At 37.9% G+C, this 18386-nt stretch overlaps 1 protein-coding gene across 1 annotated transcript; it reads left to right on the top strand.

The window, feature by feature from the left end:
- Nucleotides 1–1336: 1336 nt before the first annotated feature.
- Nucleotides 1337–11420, top strand: LOC139123675 (uncharacterized). Its single transcript, XM_070689847.1, has 5 exons — nt 1337–1493; nt 6241–6315; nt 7770–7918; nt 8960–9074; nt 10134–11420. Exons 2-5 carry the CDS (start codon nt 6285–6287, stop codon nt 10259–10261), a joined length of 423 nt encoding a protein of 140 aa, XP_070545948.1. The 5' UTR covers nt 1337–1493; nt 6241–6284; the 3' UTR covers nt 10262–11420.
- Nucleotides 11421–18386: the final 6966 nt, after the last annotated feature.

Consider the following 18386-nt stretch of genomic DNA (forward strand, 5'->3'; position numbering starts at 1 on the left):
CGTCTGTATACTTTCGCGGTGAGAGGCGACAGCAAGAGAATACCGCGAAAGTACAGACGTCGCCGTATTCTACATCTAATTTTAATCAGATTGGTTCTACCCTTGTCTCACACAAAGAGTTTTGCGCTGTAGATAGTTACCACCGAGTAAAAGTTGCCGGTTGGCGTGTTTCCCCAAAGTCCAGTCAGCCGACTTTTTACGCCTTTCAAAAGTTCAGGCGCAGGTTTATCTAATTTTTCACAGCTTTTAAATTTTATCTAAGTTTTTCACGACTTCAAAAAAACTTACCATGAAATTGTCGCGAGCCAGAGCAATAATTTCCGCTCCGCTGACCTACGCAATTAACGGGTAGCGCTGAGCTGTTGCCGTAAAGAGGCACGTACTTTACGACGATGGAATAACTGTGTATTGCGGGGGCGATCGAAACACTAATTATTTTAGCCACAGTCGCCCGTTTTCCAAAATTCCGCTCTGCTGCGCGCGCTAACGCGCCTCATAGACGTATAACCTAGGCGTATACATGTATGTCGGCACTGTGTGACAGAGCAGAATTTTAGAAAACAGGCCCCCGTGGTCTTAATGATCAAAGTCAGATGATGTAGGACCTATATATTTAATTTCTGGTGTGAAAATTCCAAAGAGTACACTACAGAATCTATAGCTGTGGGCCCATAGCTGTAGTGTTTTCAGACGGCATTTACGGGCTTGTTTTGACTTTGTGGTGGCGGGGTTAAAATCGTAAAAGTCAAAACCAGCCCGTAAAAGGCAGGAATCCCGTCTGAAAACACCACAGCTATGGACCCACAGCTACAGAATCGATAAAATGGATACCTATAATTTCCTCAGCCTTGAAAGCGGTACAGCTAACGTACGGTAAGTATGCATAGTTTAAGACGTTATGCGCCTCGAAGCTAAAATACATTAGCCGCCTTTGCCCGGAATTCCCCTACTCTGTGTACCCAAATGTCTTTATTCTATATTTAAACTCGCTTGAATTAAATCTTATACTCAAAAAATCTAATGAGACTGCATGATATGATAAAATGGAAGGACAAGATATAAAAATAATATCATCATGAATAAATTAGCATAAATAAATTAAAACATACTGACAAAATACATGTAAATAATGCAGTACAAATTAAACATATGTATGCAAATAAATTGAAATTGCAATGCAAAAAATTCCAAATTATTGAGTGTCCTTTTGAGACATGTTTTCGAAGCAGTGTATTGTTGCCGCAGGGCATCTTCGTGACAACGGCATATGATTGGCGGATTAGGAGTTGATATCTGTATATGGACGCTCAATAGACAAGACAAAGAACAGGGCACTTTTAAATGCAATGAGTTACGTAATAGACTGTAATTTAAAAACGCATATTAACTTGTCAATAGCCCACACATAGCGGAGATTCTGCCGATTAGGAAGGCTTAGCGCAGGCCATATCGACGAACATTTGATACAGTCGCCTTTTACGACACCTGATTGGGTAAGTTCAACTTTTGAAGGCACGTTTAGTGTCCTAGCCATATCTAGGGTGAGATTAGCCCTACGAGTATGGCGAGAGTGTCCGGCTTTGGCTACGTGGGGAGGCGGCGGAGCCAAAGCCGGACACTTTCGCCATACTCGTAGGGCTAGGGCACAGTTACGAGTGTAGTGATACATAGCGGCCGCCGCGTAGTATGCATAGAATAATTGCATACTACGCGGCGGCCGCTATGTATCACTACACTCGTAACTGTGGGCTAGGTTGAGATGTTTTGGGCGGCCAGTTTGCGGATACCGGATTACACAGAACTACAGCGGATAGCTATCGTGAGTGTGCTTCGCGCCAAATTCAGTAGCTGCGACCATAAGTCCGATGACACTCTGGTCATCTCCTCAAACCACTTTCGCTTGCCAACCACTGTGTTATTTCAGGCAAGGAACCTCCCTCGAAGCAACTAAAAACCGTGCCGACCCAGCCAAGACGGGATGATACTCCTTAAATACCACAGAAACCAAAGTATTAGTATCAGGTCAAAGATCGATATCCTCACGCCCTTTTCCACACTTCTAAGACTGTATGCGCAGCTGTTGTCGATTCTTGGTCGCCTTCCCAGTCAGGGATCTGTTTAATACGCTGGAGTTCAAGTTCTCGACATCCGGAGGTGCAGATGTCCACTTAAAGACTTGAAATTATCAAGAGCAAAAAGTTCAACGCATTACTTAATGGCGTAAGTGAAGGTTGTGTAGAAACTAATTACCGGTGTAAATCGGACTCGAATATTCACGTCTCAAGTTATAGACAATTCATTCATTTCAGAGCCAAGAAACACAGTGAAACGTGAAAGGGTGCTTTGAACTTAAGGTAATATGCACCTCGAAAGTAAAAGACTTAAACTTTTGCTCAAACTTTCCTCAGTGGAACTTTCAACCATTCTCTTACCAAAGCAAGAATAAAAATCAGGGGTCACCGTGCAAACTTTGGTACCAGAGAGACAAATAACTTGCAATTTCTCGATATTTGAAATCCAAAATGGCCGCCATCCCTGTGTTAATTCTATGGGAAAAAATAAAATTTTGGGTTTTCGAAAAACTAAGGCGGTGAAAACCTTTCTTTCGCCAAGAGCTTCAAAATGAGCCCCAACAAGTGGTAGGTCAGAAGAAAATTGATAAAATTTGAAGGCCCGAATTTCTGTCCCCGGGGTGCGTTCTACCTTAAATGACATTTAGCGTGATATTGTAACCAGTGCCACGCCCTTCCCATGTTTGGTGTACGATGATATCCAGGTGATATCTAGCGTCTCTCGCTTGGTCAAGGCTAAGAAATTCCTTGTATAAACTTGCTATTGTTATATATTTTACACTATTTAATTCATTTGCAACCCTGGATGTTTAAAGACGCTACGTTCCATTAGCAAACCGTAAGAACGTATAGTGATGTATTGTTTTAATTATGTTAAAGAGTCAATACGTATTGTTATAGTCACAAACGTGTAAAAAAAGCTCTGAATTTTAGAACAACGTAACGGTTTTGACAAACTTTAGACTAGTTTTGGACATCTTTTACATTCTCTCGGTACTTTATGTTATTAAAGTAGGAATTACAATGTATAGATTTTAAAAAACGATATAAGTGGTGTACTTTTAACACAAAGAGTAGCACAGAGCTGAGACGGTCGTTGTAGAGGTCACATTGGAGTCCGAGTCGTCTCCATGGCAGTTTAGCGATAAAGATTTAAAGTGGTGCATATAAGCGACAACTTAGTGTCAGCTTCACTTACTGAAAGCGTCACGATCCTTGACCGATACCTCTCGACTTATCATCCATGAAGCAGCAAGCGTGACAATATAACAATCGGAAATCAGGTCATGAATTTATTTTCGCTGGTTTGGACGGCTTGGTATTAGGTAGAAGTATATATCTGTATTAATCATTAACGCATCATGTGCTTTTTCCATCAGTAGTCGCACTGAAGTGGGTCAGTTTCTGATTAAGCACAGTCGGTAGCCACGGGACTAACGAAGATGTGCTTGAAAATAAACAAGAATGTAATAGTTATTTTGCCAAAATTCCAAACAAACTTCATTTAGAACAAATATTCCCACTCGCACTCCAGAAATATAACTGTTACCGAAATTGAGACTTTCGGGAAATGAGAAGGCAGATTCTTGATGATAGTGAAGAATTTTGGGTATTAACAGTAGAAACTAAGTGTCTAAAACCCCTCATTCAACTGTCTCACCAATCAAGCAAACAAACAAACAAACAAATAGAAACTTGAGGTTATGAGGTTAGGATCATTAGTAATAATTCGTGAATGTGGCATATATGAGTAAAGGTTCAGCATTATATTTCGGGGGGGGGGGATGGGTTATAACACAGTTTTTTCGAATCATTTCCACCTACGCCATACGCTGGATTTTAATTTGCTGTTAGGAATGATGAGCGACTCAATTGAAGTTCCGTACTCGCGTAAAACCAGTACTGTGTGCCAAGATTCGTTCGCTTTCCATAAAGCGATGCTAGACTCCCTCACTACATACACGTTTCGTCAATTATTGTCATATAACATACAAACGCAGAATTACAGGGCACATACGAAGAAACGTTTTAAGTGCTTGTTGTGAATTTTTATGATAACGACCTGTAATATTAATTATATTATTCATGAGGGCGACCTACCAGCGAATCCAAACATGAAATTAAACGGCCGGCATTTGGGTTGATTGGTCCACGGAAAATATGGACAAAAATACAAATTGTGGAATACCAATGGTTGCCAAAATGCGGTCAACCCAATTCTCGTTTCCAATCTTAGCTAGTCTAAAAAACTTAGCGAATCTTCCTTTTGAAAATAGTATTGATTTTTCTTGACTTGAATGGCCGTCACGTTTGATCAGTGTCTAGCACCGGCTTACCCGAGGTCCCGTTACGTCATCACTTTCGTTCAGGCGATGACGTCACGTCATAATCATCTATGTCGGGAAATGATCAGTGCACTGTGATGAGCCAATTGTTCGGATGTATTTCAGCGCTGGGAAGGTTTCAGGTTTATCGTCACGGTACCTTAGACTGGAAGATCCGTCGCCCGAGGCGCTCTCTACGCTCACCCTTCTTGCAGAGGGAAGCGTATAGGGAGCCTTCTCGAGTGACAGATCTTCCAGTCTATACGGTACCTCTGTACGTTAAACATTAGCCGCCATTGTATAGTGCGAATTACAATCAGAAGTTCAATCGAATTTTAAATTATGTTCAAAATACGAGCCGCACTCTACATGTAGCAGTTTTCGTATCCCACACAACGTGTGCAGTCTCTACATTATACTATATGTGTCTCGAAAGTGAAAGACTTACACATTTTGCTCAAATTTTCCCCAGCGAAACTTTTAACCGTTCTCTTACCAAATCACTAATAAAAGTCAGGGTCATCGCGCAGAATTTGGTACTAGAGAGACAAATTACCTAAGTCCGATTCGATATTTGAAAAATTAATCAAAATGACCGGCATCCCTGTGTTAACTCTATGGGGAAAATGAAATTTTCCATATTCCTAAAACTATGATGTTAAAGTACTTCTTAAATCACGCGCTTTAAAATGACCCCCCCCCCCTACAAGTGATTAATCATGGAGCCAGATGATGCCACTGTAGGACACTCCATCGACACTCCGATAACCTGTGATCCTTTGTTTCCAGCTCAAAATAATCACGTAAACATGTTTATGCAAAGAAAACGTGGGCGTATTCGTTTTTTAAATTTTCCATTATTGACCATCCTTTCAAGTACACGGTTAAACCGTCACTATACTATCGTTTTACCAGAGAGGACGACTTCGGAACTCGGTTTACATTCACTTTAATCCCCAGCCGGGACCTGCCGCTCTCTCGTGAGATCGAAATCTTGTCACATTGAAGTTCCTTTATAATTTCAAAGAGCAAATGCGCTTTCACATAGGATCACGTCTATCATAATATAAGCAATGGCCATCACTATATATGGAATGCACGTCACAATAGAAGAATTCACATCACAATATAATAATTTCACATCAAATAAGCAATTTACATCACAATATAAGAGATTAACATAACAATATAATGAATTCACATCACATAAAAAATGCACATAATAATATAATAAATTTACCTAACAATGTAAAGAATTGACATCACAATATAATGCCCATTATGATATAGTGAATATACAAAATGTTATTATGTCACGTAACTTAAAGTTCCATGACAAAAAATTGACCTTTTCAAATCTAACAATTCTCTGGTCGTTAACAAGCTCATAACCCCTGTAAATTATACATAGTCTGAAAGCCTAGATACAGGATGACACTTTGGTGACAGCAGTGTCACCATTGTTTACACAACTATCACGTGACACGTAATATGCATAACCTTTTAAAAATCGGTTTTCCCTTTTTTGTCTCAATTCTTCAAAATATCTGAATCAAACTTGCTGGAATGCAAGCTGTCACAACGCTCTTCCAAAAGAGTCTCAGATTTTTTTGTATCTTGCTTTGTTTTTTATGGAGCTGAGAATAAATTCACCGCTCTGGAAGTTTTCCTGGCATAGAAATAGTTTTACACTTAGGTTTAACAAATTCTGAGACACACTTTAGAAGATCCTCAAGACTGCTTGCAATCACATAAATTTCAGCCTTACACTCTCAAAGCATTCAAACGTTCTCCGTGACTACACATTAAAACTTAATGAAATATGTTATGCATTCTTTCACCAGTGATATTACGCGGCTCTTCCAAAGGCTTTCTGTAAGATTCAAGTATGTTTCGCTTTGTCGTGACCACAATAGCATGTAAGTATGTATTCATTGCTTCGACAAAGTTTGTGTGCGATGTGCGATAGCGAATATGTGAGTGCGAGTGCTTCGTGAACTCTACAGCATGTGGAGGGGTCACAGTCAGAAAAATTGTAGCAATTTATCTCGGTTATTGAACATAGTCACTGGCTGTCGTATGTTGTGAGTTCGAACCCGGTCGAAAATTCCCGGTGTTTACAAAGGCCAGTGGACAAACTTTTTAGTTTTCATTACCTTAGAAATCAACTACATACTCCATTTGTCTTCTCAAAATATATGTGTAGTGTTGCCAACATAGATTATTAAACGCAGCTCACTCGATGTGCAGTGTCACTTGTATTGTCAAATGACAGCTAGTCCCGGAATAAATCTACCGGTTATTCCATGGATGAGATGCGCCCTTTCGGCTGTGCTCACAGAGCTCGAGTATTTTGATATGATTTTCAGGAGTTACTGTAGGAAAAATAACGCTAATTAATTTTAAAACTTGATACAATTGCATCGAATACAGCTTAAGCTTAAGCATTGAATTCTCAACTTTTGTTTAAACCACTTTGCATCAGAAACCTTTTTATTATCTTTTTATGTCAATAAGTCATCAATATTTCTGAAGATATTTGTTCAACATTTTTCCAGATATAAGTTATGCAAGTGCCTTGTAATAAACTACTGTAAAACATGTCTTTTTGCAAGCATGCCCTTTTTGGTAATTCATGCAGTGTATACTTAAACGGTTTACCAGGTTTAAATGTAGCTACTTCAAACACATATCTGTCTTTCGATTCTAGCTACATTTAGAGCCCACTAATTCAATGCACGTATTAATTTTAATTAATTCCAAACTCCCTTAAAAATCCTGAAGCTAATTCAAAGCATTTTGACAGAATGTTTTTTACACGTTCTTATTCATTGCTGACAACTCATGATATATATATATATATATATATATATATATATATATATATATATATATATATATATATATATATAAGCTTACATGTAAATTTAAGTGTTTTTGTTTGTCAATGAAATATATATATATATATATATATATATATATATATACATATATATATATAATAACACAAATTTTCAGGTACAAAGTAATAATATCTTATACATAATATAATATAATATATAATATATGTAGCTACTTATATATAGTATATATATATATATATATATATATATATATATATATATATATATATATATAAACACAAATTACTTCAGGTTAAAAGTAATAATATCATATATATGTATGTATATATATATATATATATATATATATATATATATATATATATATATATATATATATATATATATATATATATATATATATGCATGCAAAGTTTACTTGATAGAACTTAATACACGAAGCTGATCCAAATAAGAATACAATGTCGTTAGCAACATTGCTTACAACGTTTACTTTTTGTTATGGACAGTGATGGTGTGCCTTGACAATGTGATGGCCGCAAACAAATGCTACTCGTGCGAACATACTGTAGGGGTCAGTGGAGGGAATCTGAGCTGCTATGACAATTTCAAATCATCAGCTTTTGAGGCTACCTGTGGTGCTGACCAAATGTGTCAGGTAAGAACATTTAGCGGACATTTTGAGAACAGTGATAATTAACTGAGGCACAGTGTGCCTCGGGAAAAAACCATTTGGACTCTGAAAACTCCTAGAATATATTTTGTATAGCACTTAGGGGTTTATATGAAAGCCCACTCGTGAAATTGCAATTTTACTCATGGAATTAACACATATATCGCGGCCATTTTGAATTTCAAGTGTTGGTAAATATTGGGAAATTTATATTAACAGTTCGATATTTTTTGCTGTGATCCAAATTCTTATTCTTGGTTTTTAAAGCTGATTATACTCTTTCCTTGAGCCAAGATTTGTTCAAAGTTGAAATCTGCCGATTTGGAGACATGAACTACCATGTTACATACGCACGATAAGGGAAACATATTGGTTTGGCATTCACGGTATAGGGGTTCGGAAAGTTATATTTCTACTATCACAAGAATTTTTAGTACTAACATGCTTGATCAGCTGTCACTGTTCAGAATCTTAATGTCTTGTAACAGTTTGTTTTCATAAAATCTTTCAATGATTAAAACTTCCAGCACTCAAGCAAAGTATGACAATTTAAGGAAGATCAAAATTAACGAAATTCTTTGTCCGTATCTTTGTACTTTTTAATTTGTTAGTTCAGTGGAGGATGTTTTTAGACCGAATACGCTGAGTTTTTGCCTGTCTTAGTATTCCATATTTCCCTGATTGTCTTAGGCCAGAGGGAAAACATATCGTTCCTCTGATTTGTTTTGATGGCTAATTAACGGCGGCGAATACCGAGCATTTTTACACATCTGATTCTCCAGATCTATGGTTTAAAATACCGAAGTTAGGACAAAACCAGACAGACAATACAACACCTTAAATGATATAGTTCCTTGAACTCCAAAATGTACACCAAGAGTTCTTTTCAGAAAAGTTTCGCAAGAGGGCATCCGGTTGCATATCATTCTCACAAGAGGGCGTTCGACCTCCACCACAGGGAATCACACACCTCTTCACTCATGACCAACAAATCTCACAAGAATGTTGGGATTTTACTCTTTACAGGTTTCAGCGGTCAAAGCATTAAACTCTGACGACCGATTTTACGTGAGCAGAAGTTGTATTAGTATATATGACTGTTACCACGGTTGTCAGCGAGGTAGCCATGAGGATACAAAAGGTTTGTATCCAATGAAAGAGGATCAAAGATAACAAGTCAAATGGTCATGTATTTTCGTTCCGAAGACCATAATTTGTTTTGAAATTTCGTTGTATATTGTATGTAAAGAGCTTAAGCTAACGAGTGATGTTCATTTCCTGATTCTTCTTTAATATCATATGGACTGTCATTGTTTTCTTTTGTCTGTTGGTGAAGTCAACTGCCACCAGTTTACTGCATCGCTGTTCATTATCAGACAGCTCATCGTTGATGGTAGATTGTTTTACAAGTGTACCCCTGTGATTAATAAGGCAGAAGTAGACATGCTACAGTAGGACGGATTTTCGTAGATCTGAACACTATTTCTCCCAAAATATGCAAATGTGCTCATTAAATACAGTGATGATAAACAAATAGATACAGAAACCAGCAAGTCTAGGATTGTGAAATTTGGCAAAGAGAACCTACTTTTCTGCAAGTCCTTCTGAGTTTCTTAAGAGCACGTTGGTCACATGACTAATCAACACAAATAAGCAAAATAAACATCGATATTGATAATGAATAGTTAACTTAGAAACTATAGGACTTTTTTTGAATGACTTATCAATTTAATTGAGATTTCCCTTGAAATGAAGGTGATCATATGCATATGAGGAAAGATGACGTAAAAAATTCCAAAAATTCTGAACTCAGAAAATATTTCTCAATCAGGGTAAAATTTCCTTTATATATTCCGAAGAGTACTTCTAAATAATTCCAGGCAAAAACAAAGTTGCCGGAATACCTGATAGGCAGGTAGGCAAAATTGGAGGTGTTTCAATTAAAATCATTGAGTAAGGCTTTATATATGTCAGTCTTAATCAACTATAGAGATAGATAAGTTCACGAAGAGTAAGACAAGTATTCAGGTAAAACCATTTTGTGCTTCATATGTCACCATATAATTAAATATAGAATCATGTATTTGCATCTTTCTGCTACACGTTCCAGTTTAGAGGGAATATTATTTTCAAAAGATTTAATTTGCCTGTATTCTTTTGGGCTACGAATTGATTTGTTCATTGTTCTTTCTGTCTACAGATACTGAGCTATGTGTGACATGCTGTGACAGCGACCTTTGCAATATTGGAAACGGGAGTACTGGTGTAATCTCCAGTATTTTGCCACTCTTCGTCTTTGCTGGCCTGGCTATCTTCACACTTGTTTAACAAATTTGAACTGCCACAAATATTTGTATGAAGAGGTTGCTCTTTTCAACCTCTTCAGACATGTCAACTTACAAGAATGGTAATTAAAGTTGTACATACACTTTTTTACAGTAGTAGAATAACCACACATTTATACAATATAGTGTTATATAAGCTGCACTATCAGCATTGAAAGTGTGTGTGCATGGATGCCTCAGATATTACAATCCTCAAATTATCATAAATGTAAACATATTGATATCAAGTTTCAATGTTTGTGATTGTTTTTTTAATTTCTCTGCTAATTTTTATCACGTAGCATCTTCTCTTTCTCACTGTAAATATGAATACATTCTCAGTTTACTGGCAGTTTACGTAGTATTTCTCTCTAGAAATATCTGACACTCATTGGCCAGTGTCTAGAGTTATAACTGCAATATTAGATGTATTCTATCGGTGTATTACGGTTCATGGACTGAAAAATTTCATTTGTTTTGCCTTGCTTTGTTCTATAACTGCGTACATTTGTTTATTCTGTGACACAAGGGACGGCCTACACATGCGAAGCAATTTTTTATACACACCTTCACAGACATTTTTACTCAAGCGAGACATTTCATATGATTTTATATGAATTCTTCACCAATAGAATGATTTAGGTAACACATTTGCTTAGGCACTTTCTCAAAAATTTCACATAAACACCCTGATTGCAGTAGTATAACGTTTAGGCAAGTTCACAGGCTCAGATTTTAACATGTCATGGATGGATGTCAGTTCTTAATTACTGTAGATGCATTGTCATTAAATAGTTTACAACCACATCGCCCGATTTGAACCTAACCCTTCTAATGTAGCTGAGATTTGTTCTTACTTTTTTGTTACGTTTTCTACGGGTCTCACTATCATAGTTTGAAAGACAGTTCTCAGTGTGTGTCAAATACTGTGAAGCTGAAACCCTGACATCCCCTTGTTCTTTATAAAGATCCATCTTCCCTGTACCGTAGACCGAATGGGGTCAGGTTAATTGTGGCGATGAAAGGATTGACAATTTTTGTTTATTGTAATAGAAGCTCAGATTTTCATAGAAGGTAACTTCTCACTTTATAAGTAAATTATGTATATCTTTGTTACGTAAAATGGTTGTTGTAAAATAAACTCAAATATACTTCTATGACAATTTTCATGTCTCATTCGTGTTATTGTACACCATGGGCAGACGATCAAAAGGTGTCGAAATTTCAACACAATGACCAGGATTTTGTGTTATTCTCCCCATATTGGCTTCGGCGCTACTACAGTTTGAGTTCTAGTGGCTCAGAATCTTTGTTGTACACCAGGTTGTAAGATGGCCCATATCATTCCTCCTCCTCTTCTTCACTTGTTCAACACCTTTCAGGTCTTTTGAATCACTCAGTGCTAGGTATTGCACAACAGTTGCCTTTATTTACTCATAGTATGCTATTTTTCATCATCACTCATAATCTCAGTAGAGTGGAGTGTTAAAGGTATACTGTCACCTGTTTTAATTTTGCCACAGTTACCATGGAAAGAGAAAATCTGACCGATCACAGATTTTAGGCCGAAAGCTGCTTTTTAAAAACAGCGCCCTCGCATGGACATTTTGAATACCATGACCATATATGGACATATTTAGATTACAGGTGACTGTATACCTTTAAAGACGTGTTGGCACCAGATTGTCTCACCATAAAATTTACCAACCTGATTACAATGTCAATGGAAAACAAAAAGCTATCACACCTCCGTAATCCTCTTACAGACTGGAACAAAGGCGATCCCAGGGATCGCGAGCAATGCAAGAAACAATGATGCATTTGAGGATTATAACAGATATTTCAAGAGTTTGTCTCACGTGTGCTTTAGTGGCAAATTATTCATCATTGTTTTCACCGAGAAAATCCAAGTCTATATCACTCTGCCCCTCATCAAAGTTTATGATTCTAGCGCCTGTCACAGTCTGGTCTGCGCTTAAACTGATTCCCTCGACTAATGGATCATTTTTACGCTCACTTCTTATCCCAGTGTGCCTTTCAAACAATGAGCCATGTTTTACTATCCGTAGGAACACACTCATCAGGTTGTCGAATGTTGAAATGAGGAGTTCACGGAGTTCGTTCTCAGCTTTGAGGCCCACACATTTGTTTTTTTTTTAAACTGCCAATGAAGGACGAGGCTAGCTGGTACGGACACTGTATCTGAAATATCATTTGCCGTTGTTTATCTACCACTAACCCGAGTGGTGTGAGTTTAGATGCTTGGGAATGGCGCCCTCGCTTTTTACTATCCGGCATTGTCATGATAGCGTAAACAATTTGAAGAAATTACCACGATTGAAACTCATAATAATTGGATGGCGAAGTAATGTCGGTTCAATCTGCAAATATAAGCTCATCTGCTTGTATTTGAAGTTATACGCTTGTTTTTATTAGTAATTTGTAATATTGCAACATTCAGCTATACGGTACGGTAGTGTACGGCATCAAACACTAAGAAATTCGAAAACTATGAAGATCCAATCATCCCACATTACTTCCAATCGCATTAACATTAGCCACTTCACCTTCACCTAGGGATTGACTGCTATATCTAGCAACTGTGGTAGTTTGTGGGGACAATTAAAAAGGTGTAAAGTTTTGCTTACACGGGAGAAAAGTAAAAACAAACAGGTGGTTGAGTCTTCATCATCTAGTTTCTATAGGGCTACCAGCAGATGCTGATATGCTACTGTATATCAGCTGGATTCAGGACAAACATCTCTTCAGCATGTTTGTATCAATGTCCGTAATCTCTGTTATTTCTCCAACCAATTTTTGTGCCCGTATTAACTTTCACATTTCAGATATCATAAGTTTAAAATTACTCCTAGGCTAACATCGTCTGCCATGTTTGTAATAAGCACTAGAGGGTGCTTGGTACAAGGCCGGGACACTAATGTTGAAAAAGTGCTTTCCTACAATTCAGTTAGGGGAAACATGTTTAACAATAAAACAGTGCCCAGGTGATAGGGCAGTAAAGGACTTTATTGACTGGGCAGTGCGTTAACCATGGGACAGCTAAAGGTGCAGTTACTTGGCAGAATGCACATACAGGCTATTTAAGTGCCAGGCACTGTAAGCAGGTCACGGCTGTCCAAGTCAACGTAAGTATGTCGCAGAAATCCTGACTTTGATCCCAGAATTGCTTAAAAATAGCAAAATTCAAGGACAAACATTATACAGAAACGATGCTTTATTACCAGCAGCAATCTACCATTCTAAGACACTCATGTAAACTTTTCCAAATCATGAAACAGTAATTCACTCGTTTCCATATATAGAAAATCAACAGCTGAAAGAAACGAACAAAACTGAATATCTTTAATTTTCTTTTATTGATTTATATTGCATTCCGATAAACTAAATTTTGTCATCAAAGTAAATTCATTCTCACGAACCCAATGTTATCATAGTGAAATTCCTGTAGAGAGAGAGAGAGAGAAGGAGAGAGAGAGAGAGAGAGAGAGAGAGAGAGATTTAAATACTACAGAGAAATTCACAATCTCTCAATTTATCGTTCTTTGCACATATGATATGCGATATTTATGATACAGGTAAGGCTGCAATTTTGCAAAAACTTGCAATGTGCCAGACTGAGGACTACAGTGTGAAAGCCGGCCAAAACTAGCCCACGAGATACTTTCGTGTAAAAATGGCATACTGCAGTATACGCATTCACGCGGCTACGGAACAACAGAGACATGATAAATACTTTGATTCTTAAAGGGATCGGCGGAGTTCTGCCTGTGTGGCTGTGTTGTTTACAAACAATCTATTTCATGCACGATATCCACATGCATTACGTGAACTTAGATGCAACACTCCCATTTAAGAATGTAAATTGTGACTAAGCATATTTAGTTTTCAACAATCGCCAACGTATATTGTATACAGTGTTTACACACTGGTGGAAAAGGGATTTTATATGAATAGTTATGAAATATGAATATCATTTAAAATAATATTCGTATTTGATCAGGATTAACTTTCCTTTCCGCCCTTTAGTACATGGAAAATCACTGAACGTTTATGGATCAAACTTGACACAGCCCTTTACGGGTCCAATATAGTATATCGTGTATTCAACCCTTTGAGCGCTCAAGTAAATTTTTGTTGGCTTTATATAATATACCAGTCAATTTTTTTTGTATATTTTGCTAAAACTTCGTAAAAAACCGTAGCAAATGAAATGTGATTCTACTTGGTCGAAAATTATCAAACATGTGACAGAAAAATTAATAAAAAATTGGAAAATGTTACACTAAAATTGTGGTGGGTAAATTAGAGCAATTAAAGGGTTAAAGGGAAGCCGGCTAGCTCCCAGCCAAACCTTTTTACATAGCTGTAATTTTTTTCGCTCTCTCAGAACTATTTTGCTATATCTCCACTGCAAGGCTTATGGTTGATAACCATACCATCAAGTTGACCTTGTTTCATGCACTGAGCGTGTGACACATTGTGTTTAGGCTATCGAGAAATGATCCGTTTATCAGAAATCATGCAATTTCAGATCTATCGGTTAAGCTGCAAATCAAAGAGTGTTTTGCTGAACACAAAACTCAGGCTCGGTGAAACTGTTCGGAATGCACTGCTATACGCAAGGTGTTGTAATTTTCCTGAATGTATTTTTTATAAATCATGGTAGTATATTTCTTCGACCCTGAGTGAATTGTTTGTGCGGACATCAAAGAGATGTTGACCCCTCTTGGAAAGAAACAAAAAAAACCCCCAAAAAACAAACCAAAAACCGAAATAGGGTGATCCCTCCATTTCAATATGGAAAATAGGGTGATCCACTGGGCCAAAGGTGAAAAAAGCGAAAAGTATATGCGCTACTGAAGCACTGGAAATCTCAAACGTTCCTGCATCCTGCCCCTCCACATATCTGTACTGCACATGCGCAAATCGCAAGCACGACTGTTTCGAACTGCGAAAACCCGATGAAAATCGACAGTTTTCTTGAGTTACGGATTTTTGAAAATCCCTTTAAAAATGATATTTTCTCATTTTTGGGAGCATTTTTTTCTCAAGGTTCAGAGAAGATGGTTGTGCTTTAGGTCTTAAAAACCACTATTTTCCGAATATCAAGAATTGATGAACGAGAGTAAAAGTAAGCATGCGTCTCCACTGACAAGCCTAATGACTGTGTGTAGTACATAGGACCTTGAAATGGCTACAAATATTCACCAGTTCGCCAACGAACTACTGCAGCTGTATAGCTTTCGTTTGAGCGTTACCCTTTTTCACTTCTTGATCGCCGCTGGGCCTTTCTGTTGGCAAAAGTTGCAACGGCGCATCATATTCTATGGCCTGTGCATCAAGAGGGCTCTACGGGGACAGTATACCATATCATATCATATCATACCATACCATATCATATCATATCATATCATATCATATCATATCATATCATATCATATCATATCATATCGTATCATATCATATCATATCATATCATATCATATCATATTATTTCATATCATATCAATATGTCATATAGCATTTGAGAACAAAGCACTGCATTCCAGTATTGAAGAATTTCATAATGAAACTCCAGTATGCCATTTTCACATCGAAAGCGAATTTTTACATGCATTCATCGCATTATAGTGAAGACTATTTATTTCAACGGGAGTCAGAGGAACGAAGTTGTCGCAAAGCGAAGAAATGCAATTGCATACGGGAGACAGGGAACCAAGATTCTTTGACAGTTCAAAGGTCAATAGGAAATTATAAGTCAATTAAGGTATTATTGACACGGACTGTGACATATGAGGGAGGTTCGCTGTTTTTTTGTGCATGAAAATTGGGATGAGTAACTCTTTTTCTTGCAAATACTTTCAAAGGGCCTAATTTTTCAGCCCAGGATCATAGGATGCGAAGGGTTAATGAATCAAATCTGATGATTTTTTTTTTGGGGGGGGGGGGGAATCACATTTCACAATTGATGAGTTGGGGGGATGAAATTTTAGAAATTTGATTTGGAGGCGTTAGCTTTTTACATTTCATTTGTTGCTCAAGTTCCACCGACCCCTCTTCCATTAAAAAAACGAATGCTTATTGCTGCCTTAGTACACGATATACAAATAGTGCACTGTGATTATATTTGTAATTAGTGTCTTTTGAACTTCGAAAAACATTTGTACAGGAATGTTCTCTTTAATCCGAGCTGATGCCCTGTATGTTCACAATATTTAATTCTAAAATATGAATTTTTAGCATATTTTATAGCTGTACACTCGCAAACATCAAAGGGGAAGGAACAGTTTTATTTGTTTGTTTGGTCTTTTTTGTTCAGAGTTTATGCTGTCGATATAGTGTGTTTTCTGTGCGGCTTTACTCAATGAATTATGACACAGTTCAGCTTATGTTGCAACGAATCCATACCGTGAAGTAAACGTTAGTTTTGCTTTCGATGCCTGATGCACTGCTTATCGCAAAGTACATATCAACGGGGAAGTAGAATATATGCAAAACGTGTCCCTGTGTTATCATAAAAATTTGTTGATCGTCCGGTGATTTCGTAGGACAAGTCGAAAAATATTCGCCGAGTGGTCGAATTTCTCTTATGTTTCTATTAAAGTCAATGCATTGAATGGCCTCTCTCACCCGGTCTCTCACCGCCCTTAGGTGGCGGCCAACTTAAGCCGACCCAGGCCATGTAAGCACAGGCGTGATGTTTTCTGGGTAGTTTCTATAAGTGTAGTTTATTCTACGTTTCGACGTTCTCTTCCGTAGCCTAATCACCGGTGATTAGGCTACGGAAGAGAACGTCGAAACGTAGAATAAACTACACTTATAGAAACTACCCAGAAAACATCACGCCTGTGATGTAAGTGCTCTCATTTTGGCCGAACTAGGCTTATAGCGACCTGGTGAAGCCGCACAGGTGCCCGTGCGCTGCATGGATCTGCTGCGCGATCGATTTTGTGCTCTATCTATCGATCCCGTACTCAGGCTAAATCTGCCCGCCACTGAGTATTTAGGTTGCAGTGGAGGGCAGATCGAGCACGGGATCGATAGATTGAGCAGATAATCGATCGATCTGGCAGACTTCCCAGCGCACGGACGTCTGTGTGTAGCCGGCAAAATTGCATTGCGGCCTGTAGGGTTACCCCAGTCCCCGGCGGTGGCAGTCCCCGGGTTGGTGGGTACCCATGCTTGTTACCAAAGTTTGAAAAGTACCCCCTTTCCTAGAATATTTCTGAGAAAAACACCCACTATTTGCAAATCTGGGAGAAATTAGCTGTAAAAAACATACCCTTATTTTCGAAATCTAGGAGGTTATTAGTATGTTGACTTCCAGGGTTGACCCTGGAGGTTGACTTTGTATACATGTACATACATCACAAATGTTTGTCCTCACCTGATTTTAGTCACATTCATGTGATGGGCATGTATACGTCATATCATGGATGTAAAAAATAGACATATGTACATACAAACGTACGGTACAGTTTTTCATTTTCTTTATGAGTGAGACTAGACCAGATTTAGTGTCCTAGGGAGATTATGAAAGGACTACCCCTAATCTCGGAGGTTACTCTGAAAAAGTACCCCTTTTTCTCGATTTCACGGACCTAGAATCTCCGAGATGACTGAAGAAAAACACCCCTTTTCCGTGAATTTGGTTACGCGCATGGGTACCCACCAACTCGAGGACTGCCACCACCGGGCCCCAGTCTAGGCTCCGGCTACGCAGACTGCGCTTACCGTTCTCATCCGGGTGCCCAGACGAGAGCCCACAAGTGCAGTCTGGGTAACTTAATCTAGGGCGTGTCGTGATTTTGAAGAAAAATAGAGGTGAGCAGTGTAGCTGCGTAGCCTTTATTGGTAAATGTCTTGAATGTATTCGAATAATGATACTATTTTGGTTATATTTGCTCTTCTTTCAAGCTAAATGACTACTTTTTAAAACCGACATTTTCTACTCTTATATATCCACTTAAAGTTCTGTAGATTTAAGTGTATTCAGGTTGCAATATTTTTTTCTTTTAAAAATTAAATTGTCAAATGCTTGTGAGAGTGTCTATGAATGGCCGTTTATTAAAATTGATCAGGAAAACTGTAATGAGAACCTGGGCAAT

This window comes from Ptychodera flava (genome assembly GCF_041260155.1).
Source record: "Ptychodera flava strain L36383 chromosome 23 unlocalized genomic scaffold, AS_Pfla_20210202 Scaffold_23__1_contigs__length_28996876_pilon, whole genome shotgun sequence".
NCBI classification, from domain to species: domain Eukaryota; kingdom Metazoa; phylum Hemichordata; class Enteropneusta; family Ptychoderidae; genus Ptychodera; species Ptychodera flava.

Coding starts and splice junctions, on each gene's coding strand:
- LOC139123675 (XM_070689847.1), top strand. CDS start 6,285: ATGTTTCGCTTTGTCGTGACCACAATAGCAT. Junction 6,316..7,769: donor TGTCGTGACCACAATAGCAT/GTAAGTATGTAT, acceptor TGTTATGGACAG/TGATGGTGTGCCTTGACAAT. Junction 7,919..8,959: donor GTGCTGACCAAATGTGTCAG/GTAAGAACATTT, acceptor TACTCTTTACAG/GTTTCAGCGGTCAAAGCATT.